At 45.4% G+C, this 27,409-nt stretch overlaps 1 protein-coding gene across 1 annotated transcript; it reads left to right on the top strand.

Annotated features, from left to right (window-relative positions):
* Nucleotides 1-169: 169 nt before the first annotated feature.
* On the top strand, nt 170-27,409 carry DIPK2B (divergent protein kinase domain 2B; the record flags this gene model as incomplete). The annotated part of the gene is made up of 5 exons (XM_080718857.1): nt 170-369; nt 11,385-11,649; nt 20,591-20,764; nt 24,448-24,736; nt 27,069-27,409. 5 exons carry the CDS (start codon nt 170-172, stop codon nt 27,407-27,409), a joined length of 1,269 nt encoding a protein of 422 aa, XP_080574983.1.

Below are 27,409 nucleotides of genomic sequence, written 5' to 3'. Positions count from 1 at the left end.
TCTGGAAACACGTTATCAGCATCCTCCACGGACTTCCTTGTCTCCTCCCCAGCCTCGTTAGCCCCAGCCTCAGCATCCCCACACAGAAACCTGCGAGGCTGGGATGGGGTCAGCACCCTGAAGCCAGCTGCGCTAACCGCTTCCTATCTGGCCCAGCCCAGATCCCACAATGGAGCCAGGGCCGCTCCTGCTGCTGCTGTGGGTCTCGGCCCTGAGCTGTTCTCTCTCCTCGCCGGCTTCTCCCTCTCCTTCTCTGGGGCCCCGGGTCAGGACCGGCTACAGTTTGGGAAGGATTTTCCTCGGCCTTGATAAATGCAATGCCTGCATCGGGACATCTATTTGCAAGAAGTTCTTTAAAGAAGAAATCAGGTCAGAATCCTAATCGAATAAATCTCTGGGTTCAGATTCTTTTCCTGTTATATTGAAGATGTCCAGTTTATTGGAAAGGAACCGGGATGTAATTGATGGGTGGGAGCTAAAACAAAGCCAGTAGTAGTAGCAGTAGTAGTAGTAGTAGTAGTAGTAGTAAGGATTGAACTCAGAGGCATTCATTCTACCTCTGAGCCACACCCCCTGACCCTTTTCAGTTTTTACTTTGAAACAGGGTCTCACTAGGTTGCTGAGAGTCTCCCTAAATTGTTGAGGCTAGTCGTGAACCTGCAATCCTACAGTCAGTCTCTCAAGTACTGGGATTACAAGCATGCGATCCTCCTGTCTCAGTCTCTCAAGTACTTGGATTACAGGCATGTGCCACCATGTGCAGCTTGAATGGTGTTTTGCTGATTATAAAAGTAGCACCTGTTTGTCTTAGAATTTATAGGAAATGTTAAGGGAAAAGCAAAATAAGTATCACGTATGATTCCTCCCTCAAGAGATCATCCCTTCCTTAGAATAATATATGTTTTCTTGTATATCCTGATATCCTGGCCGCTCATTTTCTAAGTATGGACTAAGAAATGTCCATAAATCTGGTCATACTATGTATACTCTTTGGGGAGCATTTATTTAACAATATATAGGGGACACCTTTCCGAAGGATTAAATATTTTTCTTCACAGTCTGATTTTTTTTTTTTTTTGCAGTACTGGGGATGGAACCCAGGGGCATTCTATCTTCTAGCTACACCCCCACCCCCAGCCCTATTTTTTTATTCTTTACTTTGAAACAGGGTCTCACTAAGTTACAGAGGGCCTCAAGTACGTAGCTGTGGCTGGCCATGAACCCACAATTCTCCTATTTCTGCCTCCTAAGTACTGGGATTACAAGCATGCACCACCATGCCTGGTTTCACAATCTGAATTTTAATGGCTTCATAATATTCAATTACATCAACTATAATTTATTATAATTTATTATTTTTATATTATAACTATAATTATAATACTTGGGAGGTCAACATCTAGGATTTTTTTCAATACTCAGTATTATAAAGTGTTATGGGGTGTATTCATTCGAGTCACCCCTCCATGCCATGGGGCTGTATTTCTATCCTCTGTATTTCTATCTTTTAATAAACTTCTTTAAATCTTCAAAAAAAATAAAGCGTTATGATCGAGGTTATGTCTGTCTCAGTCTGTCTCTCTCTCTCTCCTCTCTCTCTCTCTATTACTACTTTTTGTTTGCATTTCTTCTGAGTTGAGGTTTATCAGCCATTTGTGTTACTTCACTGCTAAACTGCCAAGTTCACATCCTCCCCCTCACGCCCCCTACACTAGGTTCCATGGTGGGAACCAAACCCAAGACCTCGTCCATGCTAAGCATGCCTTCTACCACTAAGCCACACACCTAGCTCTGCTTCACCTCTCTAATAGGGTATTTTTCATCTTGTTCTAATTAATCTCCAAACATTTCTCCACTTTTTGGGGGGTGGAGGATGTACTAGAGATTGAACCCAGGGGCATTATACCTCCGAGCTACACCCCCAGCCCAATTTTTTTTGTTCTTTATTTTGAAACAGTGTCTCACTAAGTTGCAGAGAGCCTTGCTAAGTAGCTGCGGCTGCCCTTGAACCTGCGATCCTCTTGTTTCAGCCTCCCAAGTACTGGAATTACAAGCGTGCGCCACCATGCCCAGCTTTACATCTCTTCACTTATAAATATGACTCCCAGTATGTGGTAGGCTGATTGCTAGTTTGAGACCAGCCTCCCAACTTAGTGAGACCCTGTCTCAAAATAAAAATAAAAGGGACTGGGATGTAGCTCAGAGGTAGAACACCTCTGGGTTCAATCCTCAATACCACAAAAAAGAAAAAAAGATTCCCATTACTATGGAATCTTTGGCACACACCTGGAATCCCAGTACTTGGGAGGCTGAGACAGGATGATTGCAGGTTCAAGATCAGCTTTGGCAACTTAGCAAGACCCTCAGCAATTTAGCAAGACCCTATTTCAAAATAAAGTTAGATTAGATAGATGATAAATGATGATAGATGATAGAGATGATAGATGATGGAGATAGATAGATAGATGATAGATCGGTTGGTCTGAAGGTATAGTTCAGAAGTAGAATGCCCCTGGATTCAATCCACAGCAACACACACACACACACACACACACACACACACACACACACGCAACAAGAACAACAACAAAAAAAACCCTGATTATCATAATAGCTGAAAATACCAATCCCAAACTCTGCGGCACTGGGTGGCAATGCTCCAGGTGAGCACTCAGGACTGCACAATGCAAATGACAGGAGGGCCTCCAAAGCTGGCTACCTGAAGACCTATGACTGGCAGGTGAGGAGTGCCTTTCTGTCTTTCCTTTATCGTTTCTTTGTTGAGAATGTGGTGATGTAGCTGGGTGTGGTGGCACAATCCTGTAATCCCAGTACTTGGGAGGTTGAGACAGCACAATCACAGGTTCAAGGCCAGCCTCAGTAACTTAGTGAGACCTTATTTAAATAAATAAGAAAAAGGGCTGGGGGTGTAGCTCAGAGATAGAGCACCTCTGAGTTGTATCCCCAGTACCCCAAAAATAAATAAATAAAAGAATGCTGGTAATGCATCAGAGGCTTTCTATATGCAACCACTGACCTGTGAATATTTGAATAATTCCTGTAAAAAAAAATGTCCCATGAGATCCATTGTTGAATTTTATCTCCTGAATGGAAAAGTTAAGGGAATCTAGGAAATTGTATAAACCTGAATGACATACTTTCCTACTGTGAATATACCTTTTTATGCTCAATCCTGAGTGGTCCCACCAACTGGATCCACGAGGACCAAATTATGGTATTGTGTATGGGGGAGGCGGGTGTTTAGTGACACTATTTTAGAAACATTTAGAAAGGTCTGAAAGAATATTGCTTATCTCCGGGCGTGGTGGCGCACGCTTGTAATCCCCGCACTTGGGAGGCTGAGACAGGAGGATCGCACAGGTTCGAAGCCAGCCTCAGCTACTTAGTGAGGCTCTCAGCAACTTAGTGAGACCCTGTGTCCAAATAAAATATAAAATGGGTCTGGGAGTATAGCCCGGAGGTAGAAAGACTCTGGGTTCCACCTCCAGTACCACCAAAAAATAAAATAAAATAAAAAGAATGGTGCTTATCTAAGGGTAGCCAGTGGTTTGGTGAGACCAAAGAAAGTCTGAAAAAGGGAAGAGCAGACAGCGATCCTAGAAAGAATATTGGGTACTGCACCAGCAAGCGCAACTATATCCTGACAGCTTTAGAAAGATGCTAGGTGCTTTAAGGGTAAACTGAAGAGGTGAGAGATAGAGAAGAGAGGTAAGAAATATTTAAGAGCCAGGCACAGTGATAAATGCCTACTTGGGAGGCTGACACAGGAAGATCACAGGTTCAAGGCCAGCCTCGGCAACTTAATGATGCCCTCCTCAACTTAGTGAAACCCTGTTTTAAAATAAAGAATAAAATAGGGCTGGGGGTGAAGCTTGGAGGTAAAATGCCCCTGAATTCAATCTCCATACCACAAAAGAAATAAAGAGAGGGAGGAAGAGAAGGCGGGAGGGAGGAAGGGAAGGAAGAAGGAAGACTTGATTTAGGAAGAAACGTCCACATGCAAGGGAAAAGGGCATCTCGTGGTAATTCCAGTGCTGCCCCTCTCCCCTGCACACCCCACTACTCTCCAGGTCCAGGGGCTTGGGACATTGATCTTGATGCTTGGAAGCAAGGACAAAATAAATGTTTAGAACCTTGCCCACTCTAACATTCTCAACCTGTTCCTGTGAGCTAATTCATAAAATGGATGATAGAGGAATAGGTGACGGCAAAGTGGTGAAGATCAAAAGCTCTGGAGCCTTGAATGCCACATCCTCCCATTCCTGGTAGTGTGATCACTCTGTGCCTCGGTTTCCTCATGTGTATTCCTGACAATATGGTCGCCTTCACAGGTTTATTGAAATGATTGGATGCATGGAAAGTGGTCAACAAAGTGAATGGCATGCTTAGGTGTTTCATAGATGTGTGTTACTTTTATCATAACTGGGAAAAAGTGTTGATTCTGCTGCCCCTTGATAAAAAGCCAATGGCTCAAGACGCTGAGAGTCAGGAGAAGAAAGAGCTTTACTTAATGGCCAAAAATAGAAAAGCAGAAGCTCTGCTTATAAAGCAGCTTCCTCCCTCTAGGGAGTTAGTGTCACAAATATAGGATGGAAATATGGAGGGAGGGAGATAGGTGAATAAAGAAAAAATATCAATGTCCTTTCTGGGAATTGATGGAGAGCATCTGGCAACTTGGGGGCCATTCTTTTCTTTTTAATTTTATTGGTGCATTGTAGTCATACATCTTAATGGGGTACAAGATGGTAGAGGCAATACATGCACACATCACTCATTTAGCCCTTCCCCAACTCCCTCCCCATTCCCTACCCCTCCCTCCTTCTCATGTTTGGCTTAGTGACTGACTTTGATATGTTTGTGAATGTACGTCATGTGCGTTAGGGAATTTCCCTCTTTCACCTCCCATCCCCTTCAGTTATGTCACCTCATTTGTTCATCTATGGTTTCTCCTCTTTCATCTAGAACTCCTCCTATGACCCTTTTTCTCCCTAGGAAACACCTCTTTTCACTCCTTTCATGGTCTCATGTTTCCTATCATGGAGCCTGTTAGGTATTTGTATTTATTTATTTATTAATTATACTGGTGATTGAACCCAAGGACATTCTACCTCCAAGCTATACCCCCATGCCTGTCCTGTTTTTCAAAATAAGTACAGTGTCTCGATAGGTTGCTGAGCATCTCACTACATCACTGAAGATGACCTGGAACCTGTGCTCCTCCTGTCTCCGTCTCCCAAATCCTGGGATTACAGGCGTGTGCCACCATGCTCAGCCAACGCTAGAGATTTTTAAGTCAACTAAGCAAGTTAAGCTAGAAGGTTTATCTCCTTCTTTTCCCTCAGTAACATCATCATTATCTAAAAGAGCCACATAGTTGTAAATCTTTCCTCCTAGGACCTTTGAGATATTGAAATTCCATGAACAAGAGTGACTGCAGGAAACAGGGCCCTGGCCCCTTTCTGATCTGCCTAGAAAAGAGGACTGTGGTCCTGAAGCTTCCAGCCAAACTGACCCACTGCAAGTTTGCAGTGCTTTGCCTTTTTCAGTATGTTTGTGGCGATGCTCTTGAACAGAATTCCTGGTGCCAATTTCCAGATTTCCAATGCAGTTCATGTCGTTGCCCTGCACAAGTTGCTTAATGGAGTGTGCGTGCGTGTGTGTGTGTGGTACTGGGGTGGAACCCAGAGCCTTTCTACCTCCAGGCTATACCCCCAGACCTATTTTATACTTTATTTGAAAACAAGGTCTCTCACTAAGTTGCTGAGAGCCTCACTGAGTAGCCGAGGCTGGCTTCGAACCCGTGCGATCCTCCTGTCTCAGCCTCTCAAGCACTGGGATTACAAGCGTGCGCCACCACGCCCGGCTCTTACTAGATATTTTTGCTGTGGTGTCTTCCTAAACATCAAAGGCTAGGACTCCAGTGCATTCCTCAGGGACTCAGAGGCCAGCCTCCCCAGCTCCCTGGACAAGCCTCCTGACCTCTTGGCTCTTGCAAGTTTTTTTTGTAGTTTTCTTTGATATCAAAACAATAGGAAGAACCTGGGTGACACCTGTAGTTAGAGTACTTGGGAGGCTGAAACAGGAGGATCACAGGTTCCAGGCCGGAGTGAGACCTTGTTACAAAAATAAAAAATAAAATAGGGCTGGAGTGTAGTTCAAAGGTAGAATGCCCCTGGGTTCAATCCCCAATAACACACACACACACACACACACACACACACACACACATACACACACACACACACACACACACACACACACACACGGATTGAGGAAGGAAACAGTTCAAATAACATTATGGCAATATATGTAGAAGGAGAGAGGAGAGCAGGTAGGATGCAGAAGGAAACACACCAAGACCTATGGGCATGTATGTTTGTATCACATTGAACCTCACTATATTGTGTAATTGAAATCCCCCAAAAAAAATCTTTAAAAAAATTTTTCTTTTGTGATACTGGGAATGGAACACAGGGTCATTCTACCTCCAAGCTCTACCCCCAGCCCAGTTTTTTATTTTTTTGAAACAGGGTCTCACTGAGTTGCAAAGGGCCTCACTAAGTAGCTGAGGCTGTCCACAAATTGCCATCCTCTTGTCTCAGTCTCCCAAATGCTGGGATTACAAGCGTGCATCACCACACCGGGCTTTTAAAAATTTTTAAATATGGCCAGGCATGGTGGCGCACTCTTGTAATCCCCGCACTTGGGAGGCAGAGACAGGAGGATCGCGCAGGTTCGAAGGCAGCCTCGCTGGCTTAAGAGACCCTGTTCCAAATAAAAATATAAAATAGGTCCGGGAGTGTAGCCCGGAGGTTAAAGGGTTTCCAGGAACCCCAGTACCACCCCCAAAAAAATTTTAAATATGAATTCATCCAAAGCACATTATCCCAGCTGGGCGTGGTGGCGCATGCCTGTAATCCCAGCATTTGGGAGGCTGAGACAAGAGGATCACAGGTTCGCGGACAGCCTCAGCTACTACTTAGTAAGGCCCTTTGCAACTCGGTGAGACCCTGTTTCAAAATAAAGAATAAGGCCGGGCATGATGGCGCACGTTTGTAATCCCCGTGCTTGGGAGGCAGAGACAGGAGGATAGCACAGGTTTGAAGCCAGCCACGCACGCTGGTTTAGGACACCCTATTTCCAAATAAAAATATAAAAATAGGTCTGGGAGTGTAGCCCAGAGGTAGAAGGGCTTCCAGGAACCCCAGTACCACCAAAAAAAAAAAAAAAAAAAAAAGAAAGAAAGAAAGAAAAAGAAAAAAAAACAAAATAAAGAATAAAAAATAGGGCTAAGGGTATAGCTTGGAGGTAGAATGCCCCTAGGTTACACCCCCAGTACGGGAAAAAAAAAAAAGCACATTTTCCCAAACTCATTATCCTGGGATTGCCCAATAATGCCCAATAATAATAATTTAAAGATTCCTATTGAAATTAAACAAATAGCATATTAAATAGCCTGGTTTTCACTTGCAGCATGACCCACAATGATTAATAATAATGAAGGCAAACTTTTTTCTGAGAACATTTCCATACATAAATCAAAAGGAGATTTAACATTCTCCCCTAATGGAAATGTCAGTACACAGCTGGAGAAATGGCTCTGGAGAAAGGGCAAGTGGGGCCTAGGAAATCAGCAAATGATAAAGGGCCCAAGGCCCATTGTGTAATTCCACACCTCCTGGAGCCAAATAGCTTCCAATCTGGTGACCTAATACTTAAGTGGCAGTGATTGCCTGAGACTGGGTTGGTGCTGATGAATTTAATCTTAGGATTCAAAGCAAAGTTGATGAGGCTCTTTGGAGTTAGATGTGGAGGGGTCAATGGTCTTCCCAGTGCTGTCCCAAGAGGCTTTGCGAGCACTATGGTTCCAAGACTTCAGCACCGTTCAGAGGGTGGGCAGTCTGGCAAGTGGTGCAGGAAAGGGGGAAGATGGTGAGCTTTGTTAACAGAGACCCCAGAGCTCACATCTCTGCTTAGCAACCTCTCATCTGACGTGGAGCAAGGTACTGAGCTCCCTAAGCCTCCGTTTCTGCATTCATCCGGCGAGGCTGCGTCGTGAAGAGCATCAGTGCGGCCTGTGTAAAGCTATGGATAGTCTTTCCTTGGGGGAGAAGTTCGGAAGGCTGTGGCCAGTCCTATACCAGGAGAATAAGGGTCCCTTCTGTCTGATTCAAATGCTCTTCACCTTTTCTGACATCACATACATGTTTTCCTCGGTTTAAGAAAATAAAAATGGCACTTCCGGGAAGATGGCGACTAAACAAATCTCCATTACCACAAAATCAGCGCCTTTCATAGCCAGAAAACACCATCACCAGTGAAACAAAAAATCACCAGGCTCCAGAGAGAAAGCGGACTGAGAACAGAGCCACAGAGGAGATAACCGGCCTCACGCCCGAGGACGTGGCAGATACGGCAGCAGCGCCATACTGCCAGCGGCAGCGGCGACTTCACGAGACGGCTACAGCAAGCCGAGGTGAGCCGCTGCAGAACAGCCAGGAGAGATTTCTCCGCGCAGAGAGCATCTAAAGCTCCCAGTGGCCGAGCTCAGCACACGCTGCAGGGATTCAGAGAGGAAATCAAAACCAAGAAGAAAAACACCAGCCCCACAGCCAAGGGCGTAGCGGCGGCACCATATTGCCACCGGCGGCAGCAGCACCGAATTCAGCGAGGCCAGTATAGCTACATCTGCGTACTCAAGAACAGTGAGTCAAATTGCAGGCCACAGAGGAGAAATCCCAGTACTGTACTCCCTGGGACTTGACCCAGTGGGGGAGGAGCGGTGGCAGTGATATCACACCATAGGAGAACGTGCAACCTGGCACCCCCCACAGTCTAAAGCAGCCTCTATCGACTCTCTGGGTCGGAGACTCTGTGATACAACCCAGTAAAGGAGTAGTGGGGTCTGAGATACTACTGACTCGAGATCCAGAACGCCTTAAGTGAAGTCATAGTGACCCAGGGGAAGAACCCAGAGAAGGCACAAACATCCGAAATCATGGGAAAGAGGAATAATACTGGAGCAATGAATGCCCACAACCCCACAACGTCAGAACCCGATAAAACAGAAAATCAGAGATTTCTAGAAGATCAAATCAGGAAAATAACTGTAGAAATAATAGAGGTGCTTCGAAAAGAACTCAGAGAGAGCCAAAAAGAGATAAAGGATGCAATTAATGAAGTAAAGGCCTCAATTCAAAGCACAAACAACCGATTAGAACACATGGAGAACAGAATCTCGCTCTTAGAAGATAAGCAATCCAAAAATGAACGCATAGTTTCTAATCTAGGAAAAAATATCCGACAGCAGGAATCTGATATTGAAGAAATATGGGCCCATTTTAAGAGAGCTAACCTAAGAATAATTGGAATAGAGGAGGGAAAAGAAAGTGAAACCAAAGGGATCAACAATCTCTTCAAGGAAGTAATAGCAGAAAATTTTCCAGACATAGAGCAAGAGGTCGATACGCAGGTCCAGGAAACTTATAGAACTCCCTTTAGACAGGATCGGAGAAGAGGATCCCCACGCCACATAATTGTCAAAATGACCAATGTGGAAGCCAAGCAGAGAATCTTAAAGGCAACAAAAGCAAAGGGCCAAGTGACATTCAGAGGCAAACCAATTAGAATCACTCCAGACTTCCCAAACCAAGTCATGAGAGCCAGAAGGGCTTGGAGTAACATATTCCAAACTCTGAAAGAAAACAACTTCCAGCCAAAAATTTCCTATCCAGCAAAACTTTCTATCAAATTAGATGGAGAAATAAGAAGCTTCCATGACAAACAGAAACTGAAGGAATTTATGTCTTCAAAACCAGCGCTAGAGAAAATACTCAAAGAGATTAACTACAAAGAAGAAACAGGTAACACACTCCAGAATTAGAGAAACAAGATTTTCCATCCAACAGACAACTAAGATTGGTTATCTGTGGAGATTCATTATTTATGTTAGTCTTTTACCTATCTCTAAAGGGTATTGTTTGCCTTTATTGTTGTTAATTTTTAGGATTTCTAGTTGGAATATTAATATACCTTCAGATATAGCATTTGGAAATATTTTATCCCATTCTATTAGTAATTGTTAACTCTGTTTACATTGTCTTTGGATATACAATATTTTTTTTATTTTTTAGGGAGTTTGTATACTCCTCTGTTGCCTGTGTCATTGAAATCATAACCAAGAAATCACTGCCAATTTCAATGTTGTGAGGTTTAATGACCCAGATTTTCTCCTAAAAGTTTATAGTCTTAAGATTTATATTTAGGTCTATTATCTATTTTGAGTTAATATTTGTATATGGGATTAGGTAAGGGTCCAATTTTATTCTTTTCCATGTAATTATTATTTTTAACAATATTTAGTTAAAAGATTAATATTTCTACCACCAAATGTTCGTGGAAACCTTGTCAAAAATAACTTGACAATATAGGGAAGAATTTAGCTCTAGGCTTTTATTTAACTCCAATGGTTTATATATCTGCCTTTAGAACAGTACTACACTGTTTCAATTATTGTAGCTTTATATGGTTTGAAATCAGAAAATATATATCTTCTAGCTTTGTTCTTTTTCAAGATCGTTTTGGGTACCTAGAGTCCATATTCCATATTAGGATAGATTTTTTCTGAAAAATAAATATATAAATATATGATAGTTTCACCTAAAAAATAGATAAAAAAATATTCTCTGGTAAGAAAGAAAGCAAAAAGAAATATTGAAATGTTATCTTTAAGTCATCAAAAGCTTGGTATCAGACAAATGAAACTGTTATGTGAGATTATCATTTTTAATTTTAGATAAATTGCCATAATACTAGATGTCAACTACTAAGCCAAGCATGGGAGGGAGGGATAGGGAGAGAATGGGGTGGGGATTGGGTGGGGGCTGACTGGGAAAAGTGTGCATGTATGTCTACAAAAGTATGTATCCTACTATGATGTATGAATACAGTGCACCAATAAAAATAAATAAATAAATAAAAATAAATTAAAAAAAGAAAATAAAAATGGTCTCCTCGCTGTGTGTGGTGGCACACACCTATGATCCCAGTACTTGGGAGGCTGAGACAAGAGGATCGAGGGTTGGAAGCCAGCCTCAGCAATGTACTGAGACTCAGCAACAGAGTGAGATCCTGTTTCAAAACAAAAATATAAAAAGAGCTGGGGGTGTGTAGCTGAGAGGTACACCCTGAGTTCGATCCCCAGTACTATAAAAAAAAATGGTCTTTTCATAAAAAGAATTGGTACCACTTCAGTCTAAGAAAGAGAAATGGGGCAGTTGGGCTGCTGGCCCCTGTGTCCATGTCCTCAGCCCTGCTGGCCAGCCCCTCACAGGCCCATCCTCAAAGGACTTTTCTCCTGACAGGTTCGACAGTGAGCTGGCATCCCACCTCAAGTTGCCTCCTGGCGATTTGCCCTCCTATCCTGCAAACTACTCAGATGATTCCAAAACCTGGCGCCCCGTGGAGATTTTTAGGCTGCTCAACAAACACCAAAACGAGATGTCAGACAGGAGAATCTGCGCCTCTGCAGCAGCCCCAAAGACCTGCAGCATAGAGCGCGTCCTGCGGAAAACAGGAAGGTTCCAGAAATGGCTGCAGGCCAAGCGTCTCACCCCAGACCTGGTGCAGGTGAGTGGTAGGCAGTGGAGAAGGAGGAGGAGGAGGAGGAGGAGGAGGAGGAGGAGGAGGAGGAGGAGGAGGAGGAGAGAGGAAGGGCCATTCCCATCTCACATCTCAGTCTGGAAAAAAAAAAGGGAGAACTTGGTGGTCTTTGGGTGGATACCTTTAATCCCAATATTTGGAAGGCTACGAGCGGCAGGACGCGGCAGAGGGCCAGGCCCGTCTCCCAGCCGGCTGTTCAGGGAAGGCGAGGACGGTGGGCAGACGAGAACCGCAGCGTCTCTCAGGCCCCTCTGTCTTGTCTGCAAAGGGCTGCTGTGTTGTCCAGTAGATGGGGATTGATTTTATACAGGGGGGTCGTTCCTTTACTGTTCTGTTGTCTAGACTGTGGGGGGGGGGCGCGCTGGGGACTGAACCCAGGGACATTCTACCTCCGAGCTCCTCCCAGACCTATTTTTTATCTTTTAATTTGAAACAGGGTCTCTTAAGCCAGTGAGGCTGGCTTCGAACCTGCGCGATCCTCCTGTTTGCACCTTCCAAGTGTGGGGATGACAAGCGTGCACCCAGGGGCATTTGACCTCCGAGCTACACCCCCTGCCCAATTTTTTATTCTTTATTTTGAAACAGGGTCTCACTGAGTTACGGAGGGCCTCACTCAGTAACTGAGGCTGTCTGCGAACCGCGATCCTCTGGTCTCAGAGGCTGGTCTTGAACTTGCAATCCTCCTGTCTCAACCTCCCAAGTACTGGGATTACAGGTATACACCACCGCACTCAACTTATTTATTTTTATCAGCATTATTGTTTTGCCGTGCTTGGGATGGAACCCAGAGCCTCATGCATGCTTGGCAAGTGCTCTCCACTGAGTTATATCCCCAGCCCATGGTTTGCTTATTTATATAGTGACTTGCCTGGCCTAATTCTTTTTTTTTTTTTTTTTTTTTTTTTGGTGGTGGTGGTATTGGGGTTCCTGGAAGCCCTTCTACCTCCGGGCTACACTCCCAGACCTATTTTTTTATATTTTGAAACAGGGTCTTGTAAGCCAGGACAGCTGGCTTTGAAATTGCACGATCCTCCTGTCTCCGCCTCCCAAGCTCGGGGATTACAAACGTGTGCTACCACGCCCAGCCCTCTGCCCTATTTTTCTGATAACCCATCAGGCATGAGTCCTCATTTCTGCTTTGGAACTCGCGATCCTTTGATACTTACATGGAAGTTTCGGGTGTAACGAGAGAGCTATTATAAGGCGGATGGCAGAGAGAAGTGCCTAATCCTGGACTTATACCAACTAACCCAGTGCCAGCCCAGCCCATCAGTCAGGCCGGCCCTGGGGATGCTGTGGCTACTTAAGTGGCTTTTCTCTAACTTCCTTAAGAGCTGCTTTCCCATGAAGATCTAGGCCAGAACCCTTGATTGTGCATATCTGTGCGTGTGTGTGTGTGTGTGTGTGTGTGTGTGTGTGTGTGTGTGTGTTCAGGGGAGGAAAAACAAGGTCATGAGAAACTAACAGGCTAAGAGAACTAGGCAAGACAGAAATGAGAGAAGAAAAGCAAATCAAAGAAATGAAAGTAGCCAGCTGCTGTGGTACATACCTGTACTCCCAGTACTTGGGAGGCTGAGACAGGAGGATCACAGTTTGGGGACAGTCTCAGAACTTAGCAAGGGCCTCAGCAACTTAATACAAAAAGATAGGAGAAAGAAAGAAAGAAAGAAAGAAAGAAAGAAAGAAAGAAAGAAAGAAAGAAAGAAAGAAAGAAAGAAAGAAAACAAGAAAGGTAGAAAGAAAGGAAAAGAAACAAGAAAGAAAGAAAGAAAGAAAGAAAGAAAGAAAGAAAGAAAGAAAGAAAGAAAGAAAGGAAAGGAAAGGGAGGAGGGAGAAAGGGAGGGAAGGGAGGGGAAAGGAAGGGAAGAACTATCTACCGTCTGACTGGTTCGGGGGCCTTGGAACCTCTACTGTCAGTCCTATGTATGAATAAGTAAAGTCAACTTGGATAAAAAGCCCCAAGTATCATCAGGAGAGGCTGAGTCCGAGCTCCCCTCCTGCAGGGCCAAGTGCAGTTCTGTCTTAAGGACACTCTGGAGCCACAGATGATACGACACAGCTGGGGCTGCCAAGGAGGGTGACAGGACCAAGAATGGAGAAGGAGATGAAACTATTCCGCACGTGTGTCTGCGTGTGACAGCACTTATGCTAATAAAACCGCGACCTTTCTCCCCTAAAAGCTGCTTTGTTCGGATGGGAATATCCCACGGCCTAAATTACTAGTCCACAAATAGGATCACAGCCAAGAACACCGCTCTGAGTTTCTCAAGATATGCTTGTTCTCACAAACACAAAGGTTTCCCGGGCTCTTACGCCAAGCGTAAAGTAACCACCCTTGGCAGCCCGTGGCTAATGAGAAGAAAGTACCCTCCCTCCGTCGCGCCCGCTTCCCATCCCCTCCAGGACGATCCCATCCACTTCTGACAGCCTACGGAACACAGAGGCTGTTACAACCTTCCAACCAGAGTGGACTCGGTCCCGGGCGCAGAGCCTTTTGTCCACCAGGTGGCGGTATGGAGCGTTCTAGCCGCTTTGTTTAAACAAGAGCTGCTGGCAGTTCTGCGTGCTGCGTCTCCTTTATTTAAGTAAACAGAATCGGGAAAATAAGCAAATTAATAAAAATGCACCTTGGTCATTCAATCCAAATAAAGGTGTATATGTAACTGCTCAGCAAGGGAAATTCATTTTTATTTAGGTTTAACTCAATATTTAAGGGACATTTTAAGACCTATGCCAGATTCTAGGAAGGTGTAAGGATTATCAAGCAAGGGCTCAGCTCTCTGGAAAGTGACACCACAGTGACGAAACAGATCATAAGAAACTTGTTCTGATACACAATAGGTTATGATGAAGTGTTTTAAGGAAGAGGGAAATTTTTATATTGGATTTGCAGCTACTGTTCAGACCATAAATAGTCTAACCCTCTCACAGGTTAGGAAATCAAGGACCCTTTAAAAAATTACATTTTGTGTGTGTGCATGTGGTATAGGAGAATGAACCGAGGGACATTCTACCTCTGAGCTACAGCCCCAGCTCTGTTTTATTCTTTTTGTTTTGAAACTGGGTCTCACTAAGTTGCAGGGGGCCTTGCAGAGTTGATGAGGCCGGTCTCGAACCTGCAGTCCTCCTCAGTACTGGGATTACAAGCATGTGCCACCATGCCCAGCTGTAGTCGTCTTTTTAAAAAATTTCAGGAAGCCTGATGTAATGGCACATACCTGTAATCCCAGTACTTGGGAAGCTGAGACAGGAGGATCGAAGGTTTGAGCTCAGCCTCAGCAACTAAGTCCCATCCTCAGGAATTTCGCAAGACCCTGTTTCAAATTTAAAAAATAAATTAATAAAAAGGGCTGGGGTTGAGGGGTGTAGCTCAAAGATAGAATGCCCCTAGATTTAATTCTCAGTACAAAAAAAAAAAAAAACAGACAACCCAAGGCAGGCTTCAGCTTTCCCTGAATTTAAATATTAGTCGACCAGACCCTCCTTTAAAGAAATCAAGCTGCTCTTTGTTCTTACGATTAATTTCTTCCTTTGATATCTCACTATTCCTATTCTGATGTACAGTGGTCTTTCCTCACCTGAAGTTTCAATTATCCATGGCCAACTCTGGCCCAAAAATAATAAATGGAAAATTCTAGCAATAAGCAATTCATAAGTTTTAAGTGATAGTTATTACAGTGCATTGTTCTAATTTCTCTATTTTGTTATTGTTGTTTTTATCTCTTCCTATACCTAATTTATTCATTAGACCTTATCATAGCTATGTATATATAAGAAAAAAAATATAACATATGTAGAATTTTGAACTACCTATGGCACCCACAGGCCATCTTGGAATGCATCCCTTGCAGATAAAGGACGACTCTGAAACAAACAGTTTTGCTGAAAATATGATGTGGCTCAAAGGCCTCTGGGTTGGCGGTACCTCTATATATGTTCACATAGTATGAAGTAAGCAGAACTTAAATTCTGTAACACACACACACACACACACACACACACACACATATATATATATATATATATATATATATATGTATATATATAGAGAGAGAGAGAGAGAGAGAGAACGAGAGAGAGAGGGAGAGAGAGAAACTTGGAAGAATTAATAGCAGAACTATAAAACCTGCCAATAAATTTTGAAAAGCACAAATTTTTTTTTTTTTTTTTTGGTGGTACTGGGGTTCCTGGAAGCCCTTCTACCTCCGGGCTACACTCCCAGACCTATTTTTACATTTTCATTTTTGGAAACAGGGTCTCCTAAGCCAGCGCACGCGGCTGGCTTCGAACCTGTGCGATCCTCCTGTCTCTGCCTCCCAAGCGCGGGGATTACAAGCGTGCGCCACCACGCCCGGCAAAGCACAAATATTTAAAAAAAAACATTTTCTCTAAGCAAAAGGCAATAAGATCAGACATTACCAGCAAATTAAAATGTAAAGGAAAAAAGGTACTAAGGCATTTTAAAACATTATCTTTTGAACCGCAGAGCAAATGGTTGTTACAATAGCAAGAAAATAACAGTGATGACATAAAGAACTTTCAACGGTAAGGAAGGAGACCTATGGCCTAGTGGAAGAGGATGAGGGGAGAGCGTTGGGGAGGGGAAGGGGGAGCACTGAAGGAGACAGTTCAAATAATATGACGACAGTATGTGAAGGTATCATTGTCAATCTCACTAGCTCCTGTGGGGAGAGAGGAGGGGAGCGAGGTAGAAGGTGGAGGGAAAGACACCAGGAGCTCTTCTGTGCTTGTATGTTTTAACCACATTGAGCCTCACTATGATGTATAATTGTGATGCACTAATAATTTTTTAAAAGAGAAAATTACAATAATGAAAATTCCATATTTCTCACAATGTATGATGTAGTATTTGCCAAATCACTGCTTCTAGGAAAGCTAAAAATCAATATAGTGTTGTGCTAGGAAGCTGATGATATGTGTTCGGTCATTAATGAGGAGTAACACAAAAAGATATAAAATGCAGGATAACAACCTGGTCCTAACTCAGGGTCCCCTCTAGTAGTCATAATGTTTTCGGGTGTGCTAGCTTTTCTCTCTTAAAGATTATTCAGAGTCCTGCGGAGCTAGGCATGGTGGTGCACGCCTGTAATCTCAATACTTAGGAGGCTGAAACGGAAGGATTGCAGGCTCAAGGACAGCCTCAACAACATGGTGAGGCTTCAGCAACTTAGTGAGACCCTGTTTTAAAATTTAAAAATATAAAATAGGGCTGAGAGTGTAGCTCAGAAGTAGAATGTCCCTGGGTTCCATCCCCAGTACCAAAAACAAAAGAAGAAAGAGGAGGAGGAAAGGAAGAAGGAAGAAGGAAGAAGGAAGGAAGGAAGGAAGGAAGGAAGGAAGGAAGGGAGGGAGGGAGGGAGGGAGGGAAAGAAAGGAAGAAAGGAAGAAAGGAAGAAAGGAAGAAAGAAAGAAAGAAAGAAAGAAAGAAAGAAAGAAAGAAAGAAAGTTCCCAAGATATCAAGGGACCTATCATAAACCTGCCATAGCTATGGACTTCAAAGCAAAATTGAAATTTACAGCTTCTCCTCCCTCCTGTAGTACCTGAAACAGTGGACTAAGTGAGTTAGCTCTGCCTGGAAAGAAACATGACAGTTGCAAGGACTTTTCTGAATGTCTAAATTAGCGAAATCATCCAAATGGTCTCTACAAAATAATCATGGTGGTGGTAGACACTTGTAGAATGAAATTTAACACGCCAAAATGCCTCACGTTGTGTGTGGGTTTCAGAGGAAAAGATAATCAAAAAGAACTTTAGGAAAAGAGGGGGGGGGATCAAGCCGGGCATGGTGGTGCACGCCTGTAATCACAGTACATAGGAGGTTGAGATACGAGGATCACAGGCTCAAGGTGAGACTCAGCAACTTGTCAAGACCCTCAGCAACTTAGTAAGACCCTGTTTCAAGACAAAAATAAATAAATAAAAAGGGCTGGAAATATAGCTTGGAGGTAGAATGTCCCTGGGTTCCACCTCCACAAGGAGGAGAAGGAAGAGGAGGAGGAGCAGAGGAGGAAGAGGAGCAAGAGGAGGAGGAAGAGGAGCAGGAGGAGAAGGAGGAGGAGGAAGAGCAGAGGAGGAAGAGGAGCAGGAGGAAGAGGAGGAGGAGGAGGAGGAGGAGGAGGAGGAGGAGGAGGAGGCAGCACAACATTTTGTCATTGTGTCCAAAAAAGGAAGTCTGCTCAGGGACTTCTTCCATGGCTTGAAAGATAGGCAAACAGAAAATAACAATGCCCCTGGACATCTGTCAAAAATGCAGAGTTCTAGGCTTCCTGTACCTACCCGTCCCTACATTTTAGGCAGGAGCCTATGGATTTGCATTTGTGTAACTTTCTGAAGCCTTCAATTGCCACTCAACTTTGGGGTGCACTGCCCTTTATAAAATTATTGGAGGTTCCCCCTCCACTCTGCTCATTAAATCTTCCTCTGCTTTCTGGGGTTCGGGTGTGCTCGAAAGCCAAGGCATCAGTAGGCAGCACGAGCTTTACCAAGCCTCCTCCCTTTCCTGATCCTTATTTCATCTGGGCAATGGGAGCCTTCTACTAAACCACTTGATAACACAACCATCTGCATTTTCCAGCATAGGCTGTGAAAATTAATGTCACACATCTCCTGCAAATGCATGGTACTAGGGATCATACCCAGGGGTGTTCTACCTCCGAGCTGCACCTCCAGCCCTATATTATTATTATTATTATTATTATTATTATTATTATTATGTTAGCGGTACTGGAGATTGAACCCAGGGGCATTCTACCTCTGAGCTATACCCCAGCCCCATTTTTTTTTTTTTTGGTGGTACTGGGGTTCCTGGAAACCCTTCTACCTCCAGGCTACACTCCCAGACCTATTTTTTATATTTTTTATCTGGAAACAGGGTCTCTTAAGCCAGTGAGGCTGGCTTCGAACCTGCGCGATCCTCCAGTCTCCGCCTCCCAAGCGCGGGAATTACAAGCGTGCGCAACCACACCCGGCCCAGCCCCATTTTTTATTCTTTATTTTGCAACAGAGTCTCACTAAGTTTCAGAGGGCCTCACTAAATAGTTGAGGCTGGACGTGAACCCACAATTCTCCTGTCTCAGCCTCTCAAGTACTGGGATTACAAGCATGTACCACCATGCCCAGACTACTACTACTATACTACTACTTCCTCCTCCTCCTCCTCCTCCTCCTCTTCTTCTTCTTCTTCTTCTTCTTCTTCTTCTTCTTCTTCTTCTTCTTCTTCCTATTCTTACTATATTTGTTTATTTATTGTGGCACTAGGGATGGAACTCAGGAGTATTCTTCTGAGCTACACTCCCAGCCCTATTTTATTTTTTTAAACAGGGTCTAAGTTGCAGAGAACCTCACTAAGTTGCTGAGGCTGTCCTTTTTTTTTTTTTTTTTTTTTTTTTTTGGTGGTACTGGGGATGGAACCCAGGGGCCTTCTACATCCGGGTTATACTCCCAGACCTATTTTATATTTTATTTGGAAACAGGATCTCTTAAACCATCTGAGGCTGGCTTCGAACCTGCGCGATCCTCCTGTCTCAGCCTCCCAAGCACGGGGATTACAAGCGTGCGCCACCACGCCCGGCTTGAGGCTGTCCTTAAACATGTGGTCCTCCTATCTCAGCCTCCCGAGTACTGAGATTATAGGTGTGTGCCACCACCCCCACCTTGAAGCCTTTTTTGATCAATCACTGTAAATTTCTAGGAAAGTCACCAGGGTAAAAGAGCCCCAAAGGCTTCATGTCCTTGTATTTATTGAGATGATGGCACCTCTCTGGGAAAAGACCTAGCACAGACTCCAACTCTGACTTTCAGGAAATGAGGAAATGTGAGCGACTCCTCTCAGCTGTGTCATATCAACCATCTTTTCTTTTTTGTTCTTGTTATATATATATAATATATATATATATAATATATTATATATATTATATATATTATATATATTATATATATATATGTTATATATACGTTATATATATATATAATATATATATACTGGGGATTGACCCCAGGGGCATTCTGCCTCTAAGATACACTTCCAGTCATTTTTATTTTTCATTGTGAAACAAGGTCTCACTTGTTTCTGAGGTTGCGGAAAGCCTCACTAAGTAACTGAAGCTGGCTGCTAACCTGTGATCCTCCTGTCTCATCTCAGCTAGCTGTCTGTGCTGGGATTACAAGCGTGCGCCACCAAGCCTGGCTCCATGTTGGTATTTTTTAAATTTTATTTATGTATTTTATTTTATTTTTGCGGTACTAGGGATTGAACCCAGGGGCATTCTACCCCTGAGCTACACCCCCAGCCCTATTTTTTAATTCTTTATTTTGAAACAGGGTCTCACTGAAGTAAGGGGCCTCACTAAATAGCTGAGGCTGTCCGCGAACTGCGATCCTTCTGTCTCAGCCTTCCTAATGCTGGGATTACAAGCGTGCGCCACCACGCCCGTCTTGGCTCCATGTTTTTAAATAGGAATCCCTGCTGCAGCCTCTGCTTCTTCCTCTGCGTGCAGCTCCTGGGTAACCCTCCAGAACTCCCCAACACACAGGACCGCCAGCACTGGGCTAGCTTGGTATAATGTGCTCCATGGCAGGCAGCTACCTCCGAAGCCTGGATCCTTTCCCGTCACACTGTGGCCCCTCCACGTACCATCGCCTACTCCTGGCCTCCGTGACCCTACCCCCCACCTAGCCTGCTTGGCCCTCTCCCACTCCCCCAGGAGCACTCTGTCTTCTGCCCCAGGGACCCCACCCTCCTGCTCTCTGCCCTCCCCCACCCCCCAGGGGTCCCTCCCCTGCCACCACTGACCCTGCCAGCCAACCCCAAGGTCTCCCTGACCAGCAGAGCCTGCCCAAGCACTAAACACCCCTTGCCCCTCTGGGGTGTGTCCCACTTGCCTGCAGGGCCTGCCCAGCCCCCTCCTGCGTTGCCCATCACAGAGACTCCTGGACCGCGTGGTGCGGCGCTACGCAGAGGTGGCGGACGCCGGCAGCATCTTCATGGACCACTTCACCGACCGTGACAAGCTGCGTCTGCTCTACACACTGGCTGTCAACACGCACCCCATCCTGTTACAGGTACCCTGGGTTGAGTTCCCACCACCTTTATTGCATGTCCCCAGGCCACCAGTCCATGCTGGCACCTTTGTGACATTCAAGGACATACCTATTGGCTTTTGGGGCTTTAAAGCAGTTGTGGCTGCTATAAAGAGGCATTGAGGGTGCGCAGCCAGGGATCTGGGTAGCAGGGAACCATAGCCATCTTCACTGCTAGAGGCTGGTCAGAAGGGCCCGGTGTAGGGGGGCAGCTTTGACCCATGCTTCAAAGATCAGCAGGATTTGAGCGAGTTCAAGAGGTGAGGACACAACCAAAGAGTGAGGCCCCCAGAGCTGTGCTTGGAAAGGAAAGGGGGGAAAAAATAGGAGCAACCTAACTGTCCATCAGTAGGGGAGTGGTCAAATAAATTAGGATCTGAGGACATACTGCTCAAAAAAAAGAGAGAGAGAGAGGTGAGTATGGTGGCCCCTGCGTCAATGCAGCTTCCAGTCTGACGACAGAGGCAGACACTCAACATGTCAACAATCACCCATAGAACGCGTGGAGCCCAGTCCCCCCGCCCCCAAGGGTCAGGACACAGAGGTAACACAGTGGACACAAAGGAAACCAGGAAGTGGGAGGGAGGAGGAGAAAAAGGAGGAAGAAAATTAAGAGATAAAGGAGTTGGGAGAGAAGGTGGAAAGAGGAGAAGGAGGGGAAGGAAAAGAAGACAAGAGGGGAGAGAAAGTACAGGTGGAAGAGAAAGGAGCTGTGGCAGAGACAATTCATTAAATATGGCCCAAAGGGAGCTGAGTGTGGTCCACACGCCTGTAAACCCAGTATTTGGAAGGCTAAGGCAGGAGGGTCTCAGGTTTGAGGACAGCCTCAGCCACTTAGTGAACCTCTCAGCAACTTAGCAAAACTGTGTTTCAAAAATAAAAGTTATAAAGGCTAGGGTTGTAGCTCAGAGGTAGAATGCCCCTGGGTTCAATCTCCAATATCACACACACACACACACACACACACACACACACACACACACACAGAGTATTTGTTGGCCAAAGGGCTGATGACTGAATACATAACGAGGCTTGTGTACTGCGCAGCTGCCATGGACCGGGTATTGAGTTAAATATTGAACATCATCATGTCAGTCGATGCTCCCTCCACCCCGGCAAATAGCATTATCCTCTGTTTTCCCAGATGAGGCTAAGTGGGGCTCAGAAATGCAAAGTGACTTGGCTAAAGTCACTTAGTGTCATGGATGGAACCCAAACCCAGAGCTGCCAGAGGTCAGAGGCCAGCTCTCTCCATTAAAGCCTGCCTAGGAGTATTGGCATTTTAAATACTAGAGGTGGAGAATGAAGGGCTGCTTTCTCACATCTCAGAGGTCTTTGTTCACATTGTTCTAATAATGGTGGTGGCAGCAGACCCTGACTACCCTGGGCCTAGCTCCTAAGAGGCCTGGGCTGCGCCCCTGGGGCTGGGACCCTCTGCTCGGTCCTGAATTCTGCCTAGAAAGAGCACAGTGTGGAACCCAGGAAGGGCCCTGTGGCTGCACGTTTAGACAATAGCAGCCTGGGCGGGGCCCCGCTACAAGGCACTTAGTGAGAAAGATCACCCGTAGTCAGGAGAAAAACCAGAGCCATGGGTATGGGTTGTCTAGCATGAGTTAAAATGGGAAGAAGGCAGCCAGACATGGCACGTGCCTGTAATCCCAGTATTTGGGAGGCTGAGACAGGAGAATCACAGACTCGGGCTGTTTCAAAATTAAAATTAAAATTAAAATAGGACTAGGGGTACACCTCAAAGGTAGAACCCCTACCCCTGAATTCAATCCCCAGTCACACACACAAAAGAAATGGGCATAACTTTTCGTTGTTTTGTTTGTGCAGTGCTGGGGATGGAACCTGGGCTCTGAGCATGTTAGGCAAGTGCTTGACCACCGAGCCCTACTTGTTTTTTGTTGTTGTTGTTGTTTGTTGTATTTGCTGTTTTTTTAATTTTTAAAATTACTTCCGAGCTACACCTCCAGCCTATTTTTTATTCTTTATTTTGAAACAGGATCTCACTAAGTTGCAAAGGGCCTCACTAAGTAGCTGAGGCTGGCCAAAAAGCTCCTGTCCAGCCTCCCAAATACTGGGATTACAAGCGTGCACCTCCATGCTCGGCTACTAATTTTTTTTTTTTTTTTTGCCTCCAAGATACACCACCAGCCCTATTTTTTCTTCTTTCTTTTGAAACAGGGTCTCACTGAGTTGCAAAGGGCCTCACTAAGTAGTAGCTGAGGTTGTCCTCGAACCACCATCCTCCTATTTCAGCCTCCCAAATGCTGGGATTACAAGTGTGTGCCACCACGCCCAGCTTCACTGTCATTTGTGTGTGTGTGATACTTTGGTTCCTGCTATACGCCCAGACCTATTTTTATACTTTTTTTTATTTGGAAACAGGGTCTCTTAAGCCCGCACGGCTGGCTTCAAACCTGCGTGATCCTCCTGTCTCCGCCTCCCAAGCACGGGGATTACAAGCTTGTGCCATCACGCCCGGACCTTCACTGTCATTTTTTAAAATACTTTTCTTGCAGGATATGGTGGCACACACCTGTAATCTCAGTACTTGGGAAGCTGAGTCAGAAGAATGGCAGGTTTGAGGATAGCCTCAACAACTTGGCAGGCCCTCTGCAACTTAATGAGACCCTGTTTCAAATTTAAAGATAAAAAGAGCTGGGAATATAGTTTGAGGGTAGAACTCCCTGAGTTCCATTTTTCTGAATACACAAAAAAAAATTTTTCTATCAGCCTTAACTCAACCCTCTAGTGTTTTTCTCATAGCTTCTTTTTTTTTTTTTTTTTTTTTTTTTTGGTGGTACTGTGGGTAGAACCCTTCTACCTCCAGGCTACACTCCCAGACCTATTTTATATTTTATTTGGAAACAGGGTCTCTTAAGCCAGGGCGGCTGGCTTTAAACCTGCACGATCCTCCTGTCTCCGCCTCCCAAGCGCGGGGATTACAAGCGTGCGCCACCACGGCCGGCTCATAGCTTCTTTTCAAAGCAGTGAAATGTGTGATATCCTAAAGACGAGCCATATTTTGTTCAATCATACAACTCTTAAACATATTTCCCTGAATCCTGGACACCATAAAAAAAAATCGCCAGCAGTCCATTTGCATTCTCATGCCCTGCTTGGAGAAACTGCTCAGATACAATCCGCCTCTGGGCGTGGTGATGCATACCTGTAATCCCAGTACTTGGAAGGCTGAGACAAGAAGCTCACAGGTTCAAAGACAGCCTTGGCAATGTAGCGAGTCGCTCAGCAAACTAGTGAGACCCTGTTGCAAAACAAAAAAAAATAAAATAAGGCTTAAAGAAGGGCTGGGGGTGCAGCTTAGAGACCGGACACCCCTGGGTTCAATCCCTAGTGCAAAGGAAGGAAGGGAGGGAGGAAAGAAGGAAGGAAAATGAAACTATCTACTGCATGGAAATGAGAGCGGCCTCCTTTCTGAATATTTCCATCAACGACAGAATTAAAAAGTGGGGGGGGGGGGGTAGGGGCATCACCGTGTTGGAAAAGATATAAAAAAGACGAAGAGACGCTTCACTGACGTGTTTTGAGAGCAGGGATGTTAGGCTGATTTTTCTGCCTGCTCTCAGCCAGAGGGAGAGCGTGAGCTGTCTCCAGGAGATTTTTCTCTCCTCTGATGCCTGCTCCTTCTGGCTTGGCAGATCTTCCCTGGGGCGGAGGGATGGCCACTACCCAAGTACCTGGGCTCCTGCGGCAGATTCTTTGTCAGCACCAACACCAGACCGCTGCAGGAATTCTATGGTGCACCCCCAGACCAGGCCGCCGACCTCGCCTACCAGCTCCTGGGCGTCGTGGAGTCCCTGCACAGCAATGATTTGAACTATTTCTTCTACTTCACCCACGTCGAAGCAGACACGTTTGGCATCTTTAACAACGGGCATCTGTTCATCCGGGATGCCAGCGCGCTGGGCGTCATCGACAAACAGGAAGGTACCCAGCATGGGTCTGGCTGAGCAGCTGTCAGGGAGAAGCCCAGGCGACGGGCGCTGAGGAGGGGTGACCTGGGGTCACACTGATGGGCCTTTGCGGCCTCCGCGTGTCACAATGAGAGCCAGCCGTATTCGGGGAATGTTAGATGTGTGGAAAATGTCCCTTGCCTGTATTTGAATTTCTCTCCGTCCCCAGCTCCAAAGAAGCGAGTTGACCTCATGCCACAGTGGTTCCGTCTCGGCGGCACCCTCCCGGGGCAGCGCTGGGGTCCGACCGGGTCTGTGAGGCCCAGGGACCTGCCCCGGCCCTCCTCACACGCACACAAAGCACAGCCTCCCCTCGGGCTGCGCTCGCTCGGCACATGCTTTTAGCCTTTATCTAAAACTTAAATATCTAGCTGAGCCACTGGTACATTTTGCAATCCGTGTTGGCACATTTGCTTTTTATAAAGTTTTTAAATCAAAAAGCATGGACCCGAACGAGGCGTATGATGATGATTCATGTTTCTCGCTGTGTAGAAACGCTCAGCCAGCCTCCTAGAATCCTTTAAACACCCCGATTTCTCAAAGGGCCCACATTTTCCAAGCTCGACAATAGGACAAAGGATCTTCTTGTCCCATTTTTCTTTCTCTATTTCTGATTTATTTAATTTTTGTGGTGCTGGGGATTGAACCCAGGGGGCAGTCTACCTCCAAGCTATACCTCTAGCTCCTCCCCTCCCTTTTTAAAATTTTTGAAACAAAGCCTTGCTAAGTTGCTGAGGCTGGCCTCCAACCTGCCAATCCTCCTGTCTCAGCCTCCCAAGTACTGAAATTATAGGCGTACACCACCGTGCTTGGCTTTTCTTGTCTCATTTCTGATTTTATCTGAGGAAGTCTGAAAAGATAGAGAAATTAAACTGCACTTTCTTATTTACGGCTAGGCCTTTATTACAAAAAATAACCAGTGAGGCTGATTCCAGAATATTCGGGATCACTGAACATCACAACCCACTGAATGCATGCTCTGGATTAACTGTTTTATTCATATTTTTATTTTTTTATTGGTGCATTATAGTCTCACATCATAATGTAGATCATGTTGATAATGGCATATATTCACACAGCACGTGATACACCCCCTCCCATTTTCCTTCCCTCCCAATACCGAGTATCCAGGTTAGCAATGTTATATTTCATACATAGTCGTAGGTAGCATTTCCACTGATGAACCTCAGCCCTCTTCCTCCCCACCCTTCCTCTCTGGCTTCGCTGAGGTTTCTCCTCCATCATCTGGAGTCCCTCTGGTATCCCAAACACTCCCTAACTCGAGCATATTAGAGAAAACATCTGTCCCTTCTCTTTCCGTGCCTAGCTAATCTCACTTAACATAATGTTCTCCAGGTCTTTCCATCTTCTTGAGAATGATACGATTCTGTTCTTTATTGCTGAGTACAATTCCAATGTGCATATTTCCTATAATTTTACAATCCACTTATCTGTTGATGGAGACCTAGGTTGGTCCCATATTTTGGCTATTGTGAATTGTGCTGCTATGAACATGGGTGTGCATATGTTACTGTAGTTCTCTGATTTCAACCCCTTTGGAAAGATACCCAGGAGTGGTAGAGCCGGATCATAGGGTGGATCCATTCCCAGTTTTCTAAGGAATCTCCACACTGATCTTGACTTTGAATAAATGGATTCTCCATGCTCAGTTATCAGCCTATTGTAGCAGAGAGTTCCTCCTAGGTTGTCTGTCTTCTGCCTGCCTGCCTGCCCCCGTGTGTGTGTGTGTGTGTGTGTGTGTGTGTGTGTGTGTGTGTGTGTATGGTACTGAGGGTTGAACCCAGGGGTGTTCTACCTCCAAGCTATACCCCCAGCCCTATTTCATTTGGAAACAAGGTCTCACTAAATTGCCAATGACCTCACTAAATTGCTTGAGGCTGGCTTCAAACCTGTAATCTTCCTGCCTCAGCCTCCCAAGCATTAGGATTACAAGCCTGAGCCACTGTGCCTGGCTGGTTGTTCTCAGAAGGAGCCATTATGTCCTTTAATCTCCTGGTGGGAGGATCGCACAGGTTCGAAGCCAGCCTCAGCTTCTTAGGGAGGCTCTCGGCAACTCAGTGAGACCCTGTTTCCAATTAAAGTATAAAATAGGTCTGGGAGTATAGCCCGGAGGTAGAAAAGCCCCTGGGTTCCATCCCCAGTACCCACAACAACAACAAAAATCTCCTGGTGACAGGAAAATGCTAGAAGACCAAACCACTTTGCCTAGCAGTTCTAATCCGTGGAGCCCTTCCCCAGGGAGAACAGGTTATAGGGTGCGTGATCTGTTCTGTTTTCTCTTCTAGGCAGCCAAGCAGCCATGAGAGCAGGAGCAAACCAAGATGTTTTTAGCTGCCTGGTTTCTGGCTGCGAGGCCCAGCTGCCCTCCTGCGACACCATCCCTGAGAAGCAGAGCATGGTGCTGGTGTGTCAGCGCCTGCTGCCTCGACTTCTCCAGAGGAGGTTCCCCTCCCCGCTGCAGGAGGAGATAGACTCCGCTCTCGCGCAGTGTGGCCAGGGTGCCCGTCCTGACGCTGAAGTTCTCGGCGCTGCCAGCCGGCTGAAGGACATCTTGAGGCCTCTGAGAACCTGCGACCCCAGATTTGCCTACCGCTACCCAGACTGCAAGTATAACGACAAGTTTTGA

Source organism: Muscardinus avellanarius, assembly GCF_963383645.1.
Source record: "Muscardinus avellanarius genome assembly, chromosome: X".
Taxonomy (NCBI): domain Eukaryota; kingdom Metazoa; phylum Chordata; class Mammalia; order Rodentia; family Gliridae; genus Muscardinus; species Muscardinus avellanarius.
This window is presented reverse-complemented; position numbering and strand designations above follow the sequence as displayed.